Source organism: Microchirus variegatus (assembly GCF_963457635.1).
Source record: "Microchirus variegatus genome assembly, chromosome: 22".
NCBI lineage: Eukaryota > Metazoa > Chordata > Actinopteri > Pleuronectiformes > Soleidae > Microchirus > Microchirus variegatus.
This window is the reverse complement of record NC_139823.1, coordinates 15,556,343-15,573,598: the sequence shown is the minus strand read 5'-3', so window position 1 is coordinate 15,573,598 and position 17,256 is coordinate 15,556,343. Positions and strand designations below refer to the sequence as shown.

The following is a 17,256-nucleotide window of genomic DNA, read 5'->3' as shown; positions in this document are numbered from 1 at the left end:
TCACCAGGGGGCACTGTTTTCTAAAGTGAATATTTACATGTAGACTTGTTCAGGGTCGGACTGTCATCGAACCAAGGAAGTTTGGTTCAAATCGGAACATGTTCCACAAAGTTATCATCATAAATGTACTTTTTTTGGGTAATAATCCTCTCACCACTAGAGGCGCTGTTTCCGAACGTGACCGTTTTTTCATATTCATCTTTAAGACCTATCGATCATGAACCACGGCAAGTTTGGTTCATATCTGACCTTCCAATGCAAAGTTATAAGAGATTTGGTCAACATCAGAATGATCGCCAACTTTAGCGCCCCCTATCTCGTACGCCGTGCAACATTTTAGAAAGCTTTCACTAACTTTTGATCCTCAACTCGTCCACATTGACCTCGCCAAGTTTGAAGGTGATAGCACAAAAGCTCTAGGACAAGATAGATTTAATAGCAAATAAAATTCTTTCTGTTGCCACCAGGGGGCGCTGTTTTCGAAATTAAATATTTTCATGTAGACATTGTCAGGGCTGGAGGAACATCAATCCAAGGAAGTTTGGTTCAGTTTGGACCAGGACTCGCAAAGTTATAAGAGTTTGTTTTTTTGTCGCAAAAATCCGACTTTGCACCGCCCACGCTGCTACACCGTTAAAGAATGCGCTGTCATATTCAACACGCATCATCTACCATGTGTTTTCAATGTTTCAGTGTCATTTTGAGTGACACTTTTACAAACTCTGTAAAAGTTATTACCGAAATCGTAAATTAACTTTTTTTTTGTATATTCTCTTCCACCACCAGGAGGCGATGGTTTCAAACGTGATCATTTTTGCATAGGTGTCTTCAGCAACTACCCATCAACAATCATGGCAAGTTTGGCTCCGACTTGACCTTCCATCGCAAAGTTATAAGCGTTTCGTTGCGTGTTCGGAAAATTTGGAATTTTCGCCAACTTTGGCGCCACCAAATACGTCCGCTATGCGATATTTCAAAAAAAATTTCAGATTAGATCGTACCTCAACTGGTCCACATCGACCCCGCCAAGTTTGAAGGTGATTGCTCAAAAACTGTAGATTTTGGTATCTACGGCAAGTTATGCTGTAAATTCGCCAAAAACGCCTCCGTTTTCGCCTTCAATCCAAAATGGCGGCCTTCCTGTAGGTGTCACAGAAAACTTGTGATTGACTTTTGCCCATGGCACAACCTAATGAACGTGTGTACCAAGTTTCGTTCATGTACGTTATTCCCGACAGGAGTTGACCTAGTAGCACTTTTTTGCGTCAGTATTTAGCCCCGCCCACTTCCATTTTTTGACGCACATTCACCGAACCACTGTGGTTCGGCGATTTAAGTTAGGTCTGATGTTGTCCCAAAAATTCGCGAGGTTTGAGATCCGTTTAGGCCTTCAAAAAGGCACTTTCTTCGTGGGAAAAATAATAATAACTAGCACCGCAAGCGGTGGTAACGGGTTCGAGCTTGACGCTACGTCGCGACCCGCGCCCACCTTGTCGCTTGCGCCCTGATCTCGTCTCTCGTTCATTCGCTGCTTGCTGTCGTAGTTCTAATTGGTGCCGTCCGTGCGGATGTTGGGCTGTGGAGTAAAGTCATATATTATTTCCTGTTAAGTGCTACCACTTTCTGTCGGGAGGACATTGTTTGCGTGTTCAGGATAGGTCCCTGGCCTCACATACCAAGTTCCGTGCAGAGCGGTCAATGTACAGTAAAGTTAGAGGGCACTTCCTGTTTAAAATGGCTGACTTCCTGTTGGGTCAGAGCGTGTCTATTAACATGTTCAGGGAAGTTCCCTTGACTCACATATAATGTTTCGTGGAGATAGGGCAACGTACGGCAAAGTTACATTCTACTTCCTGTTTTGGCGTTCCACTTCCTGTTTGGAGTTTTGCTTTTGCAGACATGTCCAGGATAGGTTCCTGATCTCACGTGTCAAGTTCCGTGCAGATTGATCAATGTACGGTAAAGTTACAGGGGACTTCCTGTTTAAAATGGCTGACTTCCTGTTTGGTCAAAGGTGTGTCCATTAACATGTTCAGGGAAGTTCTATTGACTCACATATCATGTTTCGTGGCGATCGGGCAATGTATGGCAAAGTTACATTCTACTTCCTGTTGCGGCGGATCCACTTCCTGTCAGGAAGTCATCTGTTGCTGACATGGTCGGAGCGTTTTTGTGGTCCCACATATCACGTATGAGGATTATACAACAATCCCTGTTATAGCAGCATAAAAAAGTGTGATATGTAATGTTATATCCAGCAACCAGGGGGCGCTGTTTTATAAATTGAAGATTTTCATATAGACTGCTTCAGGGTTGGACTGTAATCAATCCAAGAAAATTTGGTTCAGATTGGAACAGGATTTACAAAGTTATACCAGTTTCTTTAGTGTTGCACAGTAGATGGCAAAGTCTGCTGCCACCAGGGGGCGTCGTTAAGACATTGAATATTGTCTTATAGACTACTTCAAGGCATCAATCCAGGGAAGGACATTGGATCCTCCATCGCAAAGTTATAAGCGTTTTGTTGTCTGTTTTTACAAATCAGAATGTTTGCCAACTTTAGCGCCCCCTATCTTGTACGCCATGCGACATTTTAAAAAACCTTCACTAACTTTTGATCCTCAACTCGTCCACATTAACCTCGCCAAGTTTGAAGGTGATAGCACAAAAGCTCTAGGACAAGATAGATTTAATAGCAAATAAAATTCTTTCTGTTGCCACCAGGGGGCGCTGTTTTCGAAATTAAATATTTTCAGGTAGACTTGTTCAGGGTCGGACTGTCATCGATCCAAGGAAGTTTGGTTCAAATCGGAACAGGATTCACAAAGTTATCATCATAAAGGTACTTTTTTTGGGTAATATTCCTCTCACCACTAGAGGCGCTGTTTTCGAACGTGACCGTTTTTTCATATTCATCTTTAAGAACTATCGATCATGAACCACGGCAAGTTTGGTTCATATCTGACCTTCCAATGCAAAGTTATAAGAGATTTGGTCAACATCATAATGATCGCCAACTTTAGCGCCCCCTATCTCGTACGCCGTGCGACATTTTAGAAAGCTTTCACTAACTTTTGATCCTCAACTCGTCCACATTAACCTCGCCAAGTTTGAAGGTGATAGCACAAAAGCTCTAGGACAAGATAGATTTAATAGCAAATAAAATTCTTTCTGTTGCCACCAGGGGGCGCTGTTTTCGAAATTGAATATTTTCATGTAGACGTCGTCAGGACTGGAGGAACATCAATCCAAGGAAGTTTGGTTCAGTTTGGACCAGGACTCGCAAAGTTATAAGAGTTTGTTTTTTTGTCGCAAAAATCCGACTTTGCTCCGCCCACGCTGCTACACCGTTAAAGAATGCGCTATCATATTCAACACGCATCATCTACCATGTGTTTTCAATGTTTCAGTGTCATTTTGAGTGACACTTTTACAAACTCTGTAAAAGTTATTACCGAAATCGTAAATAAACTTTTTTTTTGTATATTCTCTTCCACCACCAGGAGGCGATGGTTTCAAACGTGATCATTTTTGCATAGGTGTCTTCAGCAACTACCCATCATCAATCATGGCAAGTTTGGCTCCGACGTGACCTTCCATCGCAAAGTTATAAGCGTTTCGTTGCGTGTTGGGAAAATTTGGAATTTTCGCCAACTTTGGCGCCACCAAATACGTCCGCTATGCGATATTTCAAAAAAAATTTCAGATTAGATCGTACCTCAACTGGTCCACATCGACCTCGCCAAGTTTGAAGGTGATTGCTCAAAAACTGTAGATTTTGGTATCTACGGCAAGTTATGCTGTAAATTCGCCAAAAACGCCTCCGTTTTCGCCTTCAATCCAAAATGGCGGCCTTCCTGTAGGTTTCACAGAAAACTTGTGATTGACTTTTGCCCATGGCACAACCTAATGAACGTGTGTGCCAAGTTTCGTTCATGTACGTTATTCCCGACAGGAGTTGACCTAGTAGCACTTTTTTGCGTCAGTCTTTAGCCCCGCCCACTTCCATTTTTTGACGCACATTCACCGAACCACTGTGGTTCGGCGATTTAAGTTAGGTCTGATGTTGTCCCAAAAATTCGCGAGGTTTGAGATCCGTTTAGGCCTTCAAAAAGGCACTTTCTTCGTGGGAAAAATAATAATAATAATAACTCTTACGATTACAATAGGGTTCTTGCACAGTCGTGCTCGAACCCTAATAATAATAATAACTCTTTCAATTACAATAGGGTTCTTGCACAGTCGTGCTCGAACCCTAAATATATTATTTCCTGTTAAGTGCGTTACACTTTCTGACGGGAGGACATTGTTTGCGTGTTCAGGATAGGTCCCTGGCCTCACATACCAAGTTCCGTGCAGAGCGGTCAATGTACGGTAAAGTTAGAGGGCACTTCCTGTTAAAATGGCTGACTTCCTGTTGGGTCAAAGCGTGTCCATTAACATGTTCAGGGAAGTTCCCTTGACTCACATATAATGTTTCGTGGAGATAGGGCAACGTACGGCAAAGTTACATTCTACTTCCTGTTTTGGCGTTCCACTTCCTGTTTGGAGTTTAGCTTTTGCAGACATGTCCAGGATAGGTTCCTGGTCTCACGTGTCAAGTTCCGTGCAGATTGATCAATGTACGGTAAAGTTACAGGGGACTTCCTGTTTAAAATGGCTGACTTCCTGTTGGGTCAAAGGTGTGTCCATTAACATGTTCAGGGAAGTTTTATTGACTCACATATCATGTTTCGTGGCGATCGGGCAATGTATGGCAAAGTTACATTCTACTTCCTGTTGCGGCAGATCCACTTCCTGTCAGGAAGTCGTCTGTTGCTGACATGGTCGGAGCGGTTTTGTGGTCCCACATATCAGGTATGAGGAGGATACAACAATCCTTGTTATAGCAGCATAAAAAAGTTTGATATGTAATGTTATATCCAGCAACCAGGGGGCGCTGTTTTTTAAATTGAAGATTTTCATACGGACTTTTTCAGGGCCATACTGTCATCGATCCAAGGAGGTTTGGTTCAAATCGGAACATGTTCCACAAAGTTATCATCATAAATGTACTTTTTTTGGGTAATAATACTCTCACCACTAGAGGCGCTGTTTCTGAACGTGACCGTTTTTTCATATTCGTCTTTATGACCTATCGATCATGAACCACGGCAAGTTTGGTTCATATCTGACCTTCCAATGCAAAGTTATAAGAGATTTGGTCAACATCAGAATGATCGCCAACTTTAGCGCCCCCTATCTCGTACGCCGTGCGACATTTTAGAAAGCTTTCACCAACTTTTGATCCTCTACCTGTCCACATTGACCTCGCCAAGTTTGAAGGTGATAGCACAAAAGCTCTAGGACAAGATAGATTTTATAGCAAATAAAATTCTTTCTGTTTCCACCAGGGGGCGCTGTTTTCGAAATTGAATATTTTCATGTAGACTTGTTCAGGGTCGGACTGTCATCGATCCAAGGAAGTTTGGTTCAAATCGGAACATGTTCCACAAAGTTATCATCATAAATGTACTTTTTTTGGGTAATAATACTCTCACCACTAGAGGCGCTGTTTCCGAACGTGACCGTTTTTTCATATTCGTCTTTAAGACCTATCGATCATGAACCACGGCAAGTTTGGTTCATATCTGACCTTCCAATGCAAAGTTATAAGAGATTTGGTCAACATCAGAATGATCGCCAACTTTAGCGCCCCCTATCTCGTACGCCGTGCGACACTTTAGAAAGCTTTCACCAACTTTTGATCCTCTACCTGTCCACATTGACCTCGCCAAGTTTGAAGGTGATAGCACAAAAGCTCTAGGACAAGATAGATTTTATAGCAAATAAAATTCTTTCTGTTTCCACCAGGGGGCGCTGTTTTCGAAATTGAATATTTTCATATAGACATTGTCAGGGCTGGAGGAACATCAATCCAAGGAAGTTTGGTTCAGTTTGGACCAGGACTCGCAAAGTTATAAGAGTTTGTTTTTTTGTCGCAATAATCCGACTTTGCACCTCGCACCTCGCTACACCGTTAAACAATGCGCTATCATATTCAACACGCATCATCTACCATGTGTTTTCAATGTTTCAGTGTCATTTTGAGTCAGATACGACAATCTCTGTAAAAGTTATTACCGAAATCGTAAATAAACTTTTTTTTTGTATATTCTCTTCCACCACCAGGAGGCGATGGTTTCAAACGTGTTCATTTTTGCATAGGTGTCTTCAGCAACTACCCATCATCAATCATGGCAAGTTTGGCTCCGACTTGATCTTCCATCGCAAAGTTATAAGCGTTTCGTTGCGTGTTGGGAAAATTTGGAATTTTCGCCAACTTTGGCGCCACCTATCTCGTGCGCCATGCAATATTTCAAAAAACTTTTCAGATTAGATCGTACCTCAACTGGTCCACATCAACCTCGCCAAGTTTGAGGGTGATTGCTCAAAAACTGTAGATTTTGGTATCTACGGCAAGTTATGCTGTAAATTCGCCAAAAACGCCTCCGTTTTCGCCTTCAATCCAAGATGGCGGCCTTCCTGTAGGTTTCACAGAAAACTTGTGATTGACTTTTGCCCATGGCACAACCTAATGAACGTGTGTACCAAGTTTCGTTCATGTACGTTATTCCCGACAGGAGTTGACCTAGTAGCACATTTTTGCGTCAGTCTGAAGCCCCGCCCACTTCCATTTTTTGACGCACATTCACCGAACCACTTTGGTTCGGCGATTTAAGTTAGGTCTGATGTTGTCCCAAAAATTCGCGTGGTTTGGGATCCGTTTAGGCCTTCAAAAAGGCACATTCCTCGTGTGAAGAATAATAATAAGAATAATAATAACTCCTTCAATTACAATAGGGTTCTTGCACAGTCGTGCTCGAACCCTAATAACTCTTCCGATTACAATAGGGTTCTTGCACAGTCGTGCTCGAACCCTAATTATGAGAATAAAGTCAGAATTATGTGAATAAAGTCAGAATTCTGAGTTTAAAAGTCAGAATTCTTATATAGTCAGAATTCTGAGTTTAAATTCAGAATTCTGAGAATAAAGTCAGAATTGTGAATTTAAATGTCAGAATAATGAGTTTAAAGTCAGAAATCTGAGTTCAAAGTCAGAATTCTGAGAATAAAGTCAGACTTCTGAGTTTAAATACAGAATTATGGGAATAAAGTCAGAATTCTGAGAATAAAGTCAGAATTCTGAGAATAAAGTCAGAATTATGTGAAAAAAGTCAAAATTGTGAGTTTAAAAGTTAGAATTTGAGTTTAAAAGTCAGAATTTTGAGTTTAAAAGACAGAATTCTGAGTTTAAAGTCAGAATTCTGGGAATAAAGTCAGAATTCTATGAATAAAGTCAGAATTGTGAGTTTAAAAGTCAGAATAATGAGTTTAAAGTCAGAATTCTTAGAATTCTGAGTTCAAAGTCAGAACTCAAATGTTTTTTCCTGTTTGGCCCTGATCCTCTTCCATGGCATTTTACATCTTTATCGTTATCTTTATCTAAGACGTACATTTTTACTATCTTCCAGAGTCTAAACAACAACAACAATAAACACTGCCTCTGTGTTAGGAAAAGCGTAAAATGAAACTCTATTCTCTGTGCTTTGACAGAATGATGCGATATTGTAGTGCAGGGTATTGAAAATGCAGCAGTTACATAACACATTGGTCTGATTGTGCGATGCAGCTTTGATCTAAGGACGTACAATCGTTTGGAATTGTTAAAAAAAAAAGGGGGGGGGAGGGAGGGTTTCACATCTCCTCTCTCTCTCTCTCTCTCTCTCGGGCTCTTTCCCACGATGCACTGCTGTTTTACTAACAAGAGAGGACAGCCAAATCGAAGTGACCTGCCTTGAGCTCGCCGTTCCCCTTGCTCTTGTTTTCTATTTGAGAGGCAGCGCACACTCTCACAGGCCATTTAGCCGCGGCGCAGTAATGACACGGGCAAACACCGGCTCCATCCAAAACACCAACAAATGGATTTAGTAACAGGCTCGAAGAGAAAGAAGAGAAGGAGAGGAGAGCAAAGCTGTGCACGGGAACAGCAACGGCCTTCCTTTGTTTGGCTTCTGTTCTTTTTGCTTTTTAATGTGTGAATGTGAGGTTCACAGAGGGGGGGGGGGAGAACATCACATTCTTTTTTTGCTGTCGCCACAAAGTGCGATAGTGCTGCATATTTCGTTTGTGTATTAGCGCGAGACGTCGCAAATATACGCCGCGGATGAAACAAACGCATCGCGTGAGGCCGGAGAACAGAGGGAGCGCGTTTGATTTGCGTCGTTCTGCTGAAGGACGGCAAAGATGCACGGCAGGAAGAAGAAGAAGAAAAAATAAAAAAAAGCCCACAAATCAAAACGGGTGGGAAGTTAGAAGAGGAGAATTAGATTTTCAAGAGGAAAAAACTGCAGTCGTTGTCGATCGGGTTGACGATCGGGTTTCTTTGAAGCGAGCGCTGGTGCACGGTTGCGCCGTCTGTTTATTTGAACAGGTGAGAACCACCCCCCCCCCCCCCCCCCCGGTAAGGACATCGACACGCAGAGAGAAAGTCTTGGTCCGCGTCCAACGGAGCGGCCTTTGTGATAAAAAAAAAAAAAAAAAAAAAAAATCACACGCTCTCGGAATCGAAACTTGCCTTGTTTTTGTTTGTCCACCGGTGAAATAGCATCATCCAGCTCACAGAGAGAGAATCGACAAATCCTCTCATTTCAAAAAAACATCGCCTCCAACGAGTTGTTTTGTATTATTTATACGAGTAGATTTAAGGAAACTACCATAGGCTACACAGTGGTTATACTACATATTACCTTAAAGGAGACATATTACACCCTATTTCTCCAAGTTAAAGGACTACTTCACTGATTTTGCATGTGGCTTTGTGTTGCTAGAAAAGCAGTAATATTTTTTTAAAAATGTGCTTCCCTCCCTCAGTTTTTCACTGAGCTGTAAAAAAATCCGTTCTCCATTTTCCAAGCTACAACTCTAGTTCTGCACTTTTTAGACTCGCCCATAGGGGGACGAGACTTCCCAGAATGGACGAGACTTCATTCCCAGAATGTAAACACAGTGTACGCCATCTTTGCTAAAAAGTTACCCCCGCCCGGCTCGCGCTCAATGCTGCATCATTTTCATTGTGCAACTCTAACTTGTCTAGTATAGTAATATGACAAAATCAAAGTGTGAACTCCCGCAGGAAGCGATTGCTGTGCATTCTGGGATTTGTTGTTGTCGTTCGTGTACGTGAGCGATAAATACATTTTTCTGCCTTTCTCAGCCAAGAAGGCACTCGCTTCAAATATTATTTCACATTTATACTTACATAGATGACCTAGTTTTGAAAGATATCCATCTTCTCAACGGTGAAATATCCCTTTAAAGGGATAGTTCGGAATTTTGGACATAAGACGCATGGCATTAGAAACACTCATACCGACTCCACAGTGCACCCGAGGCAAATCAATTAAAACACTAAACTATAGATGAATAATATTTGAAACATAACTAACCTCGCATCGCATTAATCATCCATTTTTGAGGGACTACTTTCTCTGGCGACAGCGGAATCAGTCCGCCGCTGCCATAGCCTAATAGGAGGTATGACGCACCACAGCAGTTCAATCACTCTGCCAAAACAGCCCGGTTCAGAACGCTCCCTTTTTGAGTGCCTGTCTCTTTAAATGCAAATGAGACACAGGAAACTACGGCAGCTAACAACAGTTAGTATTTGGAAAAGCCCTCATTATTGCCGTCATTTATAAAATATAAATCCTCTGAGGCTGGAAGTTTGTGTAGAACTCTGTGCTGCAACTGTACCAGACAAGAAGAGAACACTTCGCGGACCACAAAAACATGAGTGAGTCATCTCCAGAGTCCCAAATATAAGTATTAAAATGATTAAAAAGTTGCAAATTTCGCATAATATGTCCCCTACAGAGTGGTTATACTGAATTGTCGTACCTTCACGTCACATTTTGTTGACTTTCTTTCAAACCTGTCAACTCAAACTTCCAGGTTTTACAGCGCGGCTACAATTAAAATTGAAAACACGCTCGGCTCTTTTTCAGTGTCGCCGGGTGGAAAAAAACAAACTTTTCAGCAAAGTGCTTGAGATTTACAGGCATCTGTTCCTGCATTTGACAACAGCCCCATTTTAACATAAAGCAATGCAGCAGCAGCAGCAGCAGCAGCAGCAGCAGCAGCAGGCTTCCCTTTATCTCAACTCAAACATCTTGCTCGCTCGCTTTTGTTGTCATGTTTTTTCCAAGCGGGCACGTGCACCCGCAAGCTTTACACGACCAATACCCAAACATCCTCAGAGGGCTTTTCAAAAGCAATGCCAAGACCAATTTTTAGCAAAAGGCAAAATCAAAAAAAAAAAAAAAGGTCATTTACACAAAGTTTCTCTTTATCCAGCGTTTTTACCTGTAATATCGGGTTCCTGCGGCATGAAGAACTGATAGAAGGTGGGTTCTGACAGGCCCTTGACGTTGCGTGCCGTGATTTCCACTTCGTATCTCGTGTTCCACTGCAGCGGCTGCAGCATCGCAAAGTCGTTGGCTCCGGGGACGAGCTTGGTCATCCACTGTTCCTCTTTATCCTGACAGGAGAGCAAAGAGGAGCACTGATTAAAAGAAGAAGGAAAGAAAAAACAGAAAGAAAGAAAGAGAATGTAAAAAAAGACGCTCTTCTTCTTCTTCTTCTTCTTCATACCCTTCAATAACTTGCAAATTTAATCAGCGCTCTGCTTTTCATTTTGGTGTCGCTGTAACGCGATGAGCGACGGCTTGCTTTGTGCTTTTAATCTGAGAATTGTGAGAGTTAGTGCGTCTGGGAAACAAAGTCACAACGCGCTCGTGCCGACGCGGAGAAGCTAATCCTCTGTTTTTAATCACAAAGTTCACACAAGCTCTGTGATATGTTTTCCTTTGTGTACGCGGCTTTATCCACCCTTTTCTCACCCTCCTTAACTCTCTCCTCATCTGGAGACCTAAAGGCGGATTTCCACTAGGCGCGCTACGGTGGCCGCTATCGATAGGTAGCAGTTCTATTTTTGCCGTTGCAAAAATTGTCGCTTGCGTTTTTGTCGCAGCAGACAACAAATCCGACACAGAATCAAAGTAAAACACTTCCGCCCCCCTTTCAAAATAAAACACAATACGCAGGTCATACAGCCTATCACAACTTTACATAGACATTATGTCGGTGCTACAAGGTCAACAGTCAATTAATCAGAGCGTCTCGGAGAGTCGTAATTTATGAAGAGAGACTGATTGTTGACGTGGAGAAACATAAAATCATTTATGACACCAGATCGACAGTTCTTCCACGTCGGAGAATGAAAAGAAGCTGTGTTGTTGTTGTTGTTGTTGTTTCCTTTATACACACAGTCTATCGCGGGAACCTTGCGTCCGTTCAGGATTATCGCGTGATCTTCCGTGAATACCGCTGGTTCCCAAGGCACCGCTGCGCTGCTGCTGTAACAGGGCCGGTGGGGATTGACGCCGCGCAGAGGACGAAGCAAAACCGCGTCACGTGGAAATCCGCCTATAATTCCTATATATATATATTTTTTTTACCTCTCACATACACAATTTTACCTCTCACATACAATTTATTTTTACCTCTCACATACTCTCTTTTACCTTTCACATACAATTGTTTTTAATGTGAGAGGTAAAAACATTTATGTGAGAAGTAAACACATTTAATGTGAGAGGTAAAAACATTTAATGATGCGCTACCTGTTCACAGTTCCTGCTTTTCGTCACATGACCAGAAGGCCTTCCTCTCAGATTACATGTTTTTACCTCTCACATTACATGTTTTTATCTCTCAGATTACATGTTTTTACCTCTCGCATTACATGTTTTTACCTCTCGCATTAAATGTTTTTACCTCTCACATTACATGTTTTTACCTCTCACATTACATGTTTTTATCTCTCAGATTACATGTTTTTACCTCTCGCATTACATGTTTTTACCTCTCGCATTACATGTTTTTACCTCTCGCATTAAATGTTTTTACCTCTCACATTAAATGTTTTTACCTCTCACATTAAATGTTTTTACCTCTCACATTACATTTTTTTACCTCTCACATTAAATGTTTTTACCTCTCACATTAAATGTTTTTACCTCTCGCATTACATGTTTTTACCTCTCACATTAAATGTTTTTACCTCTCGCATTACATGTTTTTACCTCTCACATTAAATGTTTTTACCTCTCACATTAAATGTTTTTACCTCTCGCATTACATGTTTTTACCTCTCACATTACATGTTTTTACCTCTCACATTACATGTTTTACATATTACATGTGAGAGGTAAAAAAATTGTATGTGAGAGGTAAAATTGTGTATGTGTGAGGTAAAAAAAAAAGGAGTTATGGCCTACACAACCCCTCATATTGTCCTGCCGCTGTCTCAGGATGGAAAAGAGAGCACGATGGGCTTCGGTGAAGTCAAAGCCCGGGGCGTGAATGTATGTAACATTTGTCTGGATCGGCAGGAAGCTGCTATGTCTCCACGATGAAGCGCTTGTGTGCTCCGAATGCCAGACGAGGCCATAAGATTAGGGCAGTGTGAAGCATCTGCCCGCACCGGTGTTCAAATCCTTCGCAGAGACTTCCCCTCGACTGACCCCTCTTCTCCAAACAATGTTTTTTATCTGTGGCAGAGAATTATTTTAACCCACAGTCTCCTCCCTTTTTTCTCAGCGAGACACATTAGCAACGGTGGAGATAGGAGATTTTGGAAGAGGTGAAACTACTTAGTCCTGTGGAGAGTTTTTGTGCCATCTCTGCTGCTCGCCTGCCTTATCTTGTACACACGAACGCACATAGACAGGAAAAAAAAAAAAAGCCCCGAGTACTTAAACGGATGAGTGAATTCAAAGTGCATGTGTGCAATCTCATTCAAAACACGAAATTGTAAGTTGCGAGGAAAAATAGAGATTCTCAAGCAGAACATTTTCATTTTGCCGCCAACTCGCCCCGCTCAACTCAATCAACAGAAACCAAGAAATCAAAACTCACACAGTCACATCGTTCTCTGGCAGGAAAGAACATTTCCACATTCCCACTGTTACTTCCTGGTAGCTATTTTGGTGCGAACAAGCAACTCCTGAATGCTATTTTGCATCGAGTGGCTGTAAAAATAAACCGAGTGTGACTGCAGTGGCTTCGGGGAAAGAAGTTCTTGAGCAAACTGCCCGACCTAACCGTTGCATAATTATGTAACCGAGTGTAAGAGCTGTGGATTTTCCCGGGAATTATGCTTCACTTCTTCTTTGACGACAGGATATTTCCACGCTGAGGTCAAGGAAACGTGTTTAGGAAAAGGATTACGCTCTGTCGTCAAGTGGAATAAGTTACGGCGCCTGTTTTCTTTGTAATAACGACTCACATTGGAGAACGACGAGCTTTACAAAGCCTAACATTTACTTGTGCTGTATTGACTTCAACTCAAGAGTTTCATGGGAGTTAGTGGGAGTCCTTCTCTCCCCTATTTTACCTTTCACCGCAACCGGTCGAGGCACATGGCTGCACACCTCTGAGTTGTGTGATTTGTTGGGTTTCTCTGCTCTGCATGGTGTTGTCGTTACGCTACACGAATACAATGGAATTGAATTGAATACTTTGGTGGCCGACGACAGTAAAACGCACTGCAACGAAAAACCAAAACACTAGCAGGAGGAGAAACGAAGCTGCAGATTCAAAAACACTAACAAAAGCACACGCAGAAGTGAAAAACACCAGCATATTCGATAACGGAAGTGAATTCTTACTTTATTAAAAGACCTTTATTAAGAGGTTATCCTCCTGTAACCATGATCAGGGTTTCAACTCGGCAATAGTTCGCTCTGGGCGTAGCAAAATATGCTTTAATTACATCTCAAAGTTCATAATATCATATTAAAAAAGCGAAATTTGACTGTCAATTTTAAATTTTTCCCCAAACATTGTGCACAGTATACACTATCAGATATCAGTGTATACAGTACTTTGCACAGATGCTGATGTTCAATTAACAGGTCTCAGAAGTGCTTATACATATACACAAAGATCTGAGTGTTTTATTTTGAAAACCGGATGTCGATGTCCTTAATATTCAGCTCGACTGCAGTCTTCTTTTTACCGTAAATCCCTTTGTAATTCAGGCGTTAAAATCCAGCGTCGGATAGTTTGACGACAGAGAAACGAGAGTCGGTTGAAACTCTTTATAAATGTCTTATAATAAAGTACGTAGTCCCCGAGTGTGAGTGAATAAGCTGGTGTTTTTTCGCGATTATCAATGTGCAGCTCGTTCCTCCTCCTGCGTGTGTTTTGTGTCGTCGCAGTTGCGGCGAGACGTTGAACGAAACAAAGGGATCAGACGGAATATTTCCATTTTTTTTACGGCTTTACTCACAGTCTTGTACTTGACGATGTACTCCACGATGGGCATCCCTCCGTCGTCCTGCTTGACCAGGCCCAGCCTGTAGGCCTTGCCCATCCCTCTCTGCCCGTGCACCGCTGGCGGACTCGGCTCCCCTGAGGAAGGAAATCTTCAGGTTATGATGAGCAACAGTGTGTGTGTGTGTGTGTGTGTGTGTTTTACCAATGAGGTGAGCAGGTGGCGACATGAGCAATGAAATAACGATGCAGTACAAGCAGAGAGAAGCTTTGAGACTGGATTAAATTCATATCACAAGGCGACTATAACTAAAGCTGGGAGCTCTTTCTATTCACAGCATTTTACTTATTAGTTCTTCCTCCTCACGTTTATCCTCAGTGTCTCATACTGTATTACTGGTGCTAAACTCGTGCTTTTTTATTTATTTAATTTTTTCCCCTTCCTTTGGCCTCGTCTGGATTTACTGCAATCCTGCCCGCGGCCATATTGCCGCGAAAAATAAAAACCCTTATCATTTTAGCAGTTTATAATATTTTAATGCCGCGGCTTTGGTGTCGAGACACAGACGTGACAGCTTCTATTCCAATAATCCGGATTCCTATCGCTGAAATATACGAGACGCTCGTAACTATCTGAAATATTAACGTGCCGCAGTTTCACAGGAAGGCAAATAGGCCTCATTCTGCCCAGGTGACGCTTTGAGGAGGTTTCAGGCAGCACATTTCCATTTCTATCACTTATCGTCATTTCGGTGTTTACAATACTGATTTAAAGGACACACGACGTTTTGTTCTCGGTCTGCTGAGGAGTCTTGGGACCAATTCCAATTCCCCCAATCTTAACCCTCAAGATCAACCCTTAATCTTAACTGGTCCTCAAAACCAAGTGTTGAGGGTTATTTTGTCACTTAGAAATGGGACACCCCTTAAATGCAGATACGTCTTCAGACTGTAGGGGGCAGAATAACGTCTGTCAACTCCAAAAAAAGAAGAAGAAGAAGAACACATTTACGTCAGGATTATTTATTACGATCCGTTTGTCAGTCAAGTTATTAGGTTGTCAGTTAGTTATAAGATGATACTCATACAAATACCACAACCACGGACATATTCAGCTGACAGTTACCACACACCACGGCTTATTGAAAAGTAAACCATAGCAAACCATCGCTTGTCCCGCACCGGCCGGCTATTGACAAAAGATCGTAAAATAAAAATAATCCATAATATGGGCCTAAACTAAGATAATACAATGGTTTTCATCATTTTTATATCTCTATTAACAAAGAAAATACTTCATTTGTAGCGTACTCGTTTCGCTGCTTTCGGCGCCATCTTTGTTATGTCAAAAACACGCAATGCATTCTGGGTAGCCCTTGCTCCCAAGGGTGGTCTCGGAAAAATCTCAATATCGAGGTGCGATAGAGCCCTTAAACTCGCCCCTCAACTTAATTTTTCTGAGAATCGGGACAGCACTTGCACTAGAGGGAGCGCACATTTTTGAGATTGAGGGTCAAGCAAGGAATTGGAATTCACCCAAAGTGACGAGGACGACGATGAGTCAGCACTTACGTATGGGCAAAGTCTGGAAAGTCTCCGTGTGGCTGAACTCCCCCTGACCTTTCCCGTTGACCGCCGCCACCCGGACCTCGTACGTCGTGTTGGGCTCCAAACCCGTCAGCACCACCGTCGCTGCGGAGAGACGCCACTCAAGTTAATGTCAACACACTACAATGGAGTTCCTTCAAACCAAATCTTAATTTATGACTAAACACATGCAGTTTAAAAGCATCATCAGGCATGACCTCATGATTAAAGGCAACATTATACTGTGTAATTCATGCTAAACCACTATCTAAACAAACTCATCATCACACTGACCTCTACGTCGTCTAATTGTCTCTTTACCCTCGTTTTCCTTTTAAAGTCAAAGTATTACTAATTACTAATATTACTCCTAATGAGATCATCTTTATAATTTACAGTACTTATGCATTCATGCTGTTGCGATCCATTGATTATCGCAGGCTACGGGAAAATCTCATCAACATTGCGGCCGCGTTGCAGACTCCTATTTAAATCCTAACGTCGTTAGAGTCTATTTACATAACCTTAACTATTCCTAGGAGCCCGGCAGAGAGCCGGAGAGTGTGTAATGAGCTTGAGTGAAAGTTGTTGTTTTTGTCAGCCGGGGCGCAAATTAAATACTCGAAATGCGGTAATAGGTGCTTTTTGCGCTCCTTTCGTGTGCCACGACTGGAAACAAATACGGCAATTTGCGGCCGTGCTAGGCTACTTTCCGGGCTATAAGCAGCCATTTCAATTTGGGCAGAGGCATTCAAATGAAATGAGTCCAGGCATCTCATTATCATAACGAAGAGTTTACTCTGCGAATACTGATGTCTTGCTGGTGGCTCGTGTGATTACATAACGCCACTCGTCTGGTTTGTGATTAGCCCGACTCAGTATTTCAGTTAAAAAAAAAAGCATTTTTTGCCCCGAAATTACATTTATATTCAAGCTTTATTTTCTGGGTCTGTCTTTTTTTTCCTCCCTCCCTAAATGTGGAGTGTGTGTTTTTTAAAAATTAAACTTAAAGTGCTGCTGCTGCTCCCGCTGCCGTTTAGTATTCACTGAACCTCTCTGCGTCGTTACGGACGCTCCGAAACGAGGGATTATTCGCGATAAGACCTTCGGGGTTCGTCAAACCTGCTTCACCTCACCCTAAAGATCCGTCTTCTGGCTACTGTTTACCGTCCATCCGTGAAGAAGGAGGGAAGAAACGTGCACCATAAAGTAAAGTCTTTGCAGTCAGGTTGCAGGCGGCGGCTGAACCAGGAAGTCATTTATTAAATAGCCACCAGGGGGCCAAAAGAA

At 42.2% G+C, this 17,256-nt stretch overlaps 1 protein-coding gene across 1 annotated transcript in view; it reads right to left on the bottom strand.

Annotated features, from left to right (window-relative positions):
- The window catches only part of ncam2 (neural cell adhesion molecule 2), a gene marked incomplete at its 5' end in the record, with an annotated part of 350,469 nt that overhangs the window by 34,356 nt on the left and 298,857 nt on the right, over positions 1-17,256 (bottom strand). The window contains 3 exons of the mRNA XM_083908283.1: positions 10,405-10,579; positions 14,396-14,517; positions 15,952-16,071. Coding sequence (XP_083764409.1) covers positions 10,405-10,579; positions 14,396-14,517; positions 15,952-16,071 — 417 coding nt within the window. The remainder of the gene's footprint in view (positions 1-10,404; positions 10,580-14,395; positions 14,518-15,951; positions 16,072-17,256) is intronic.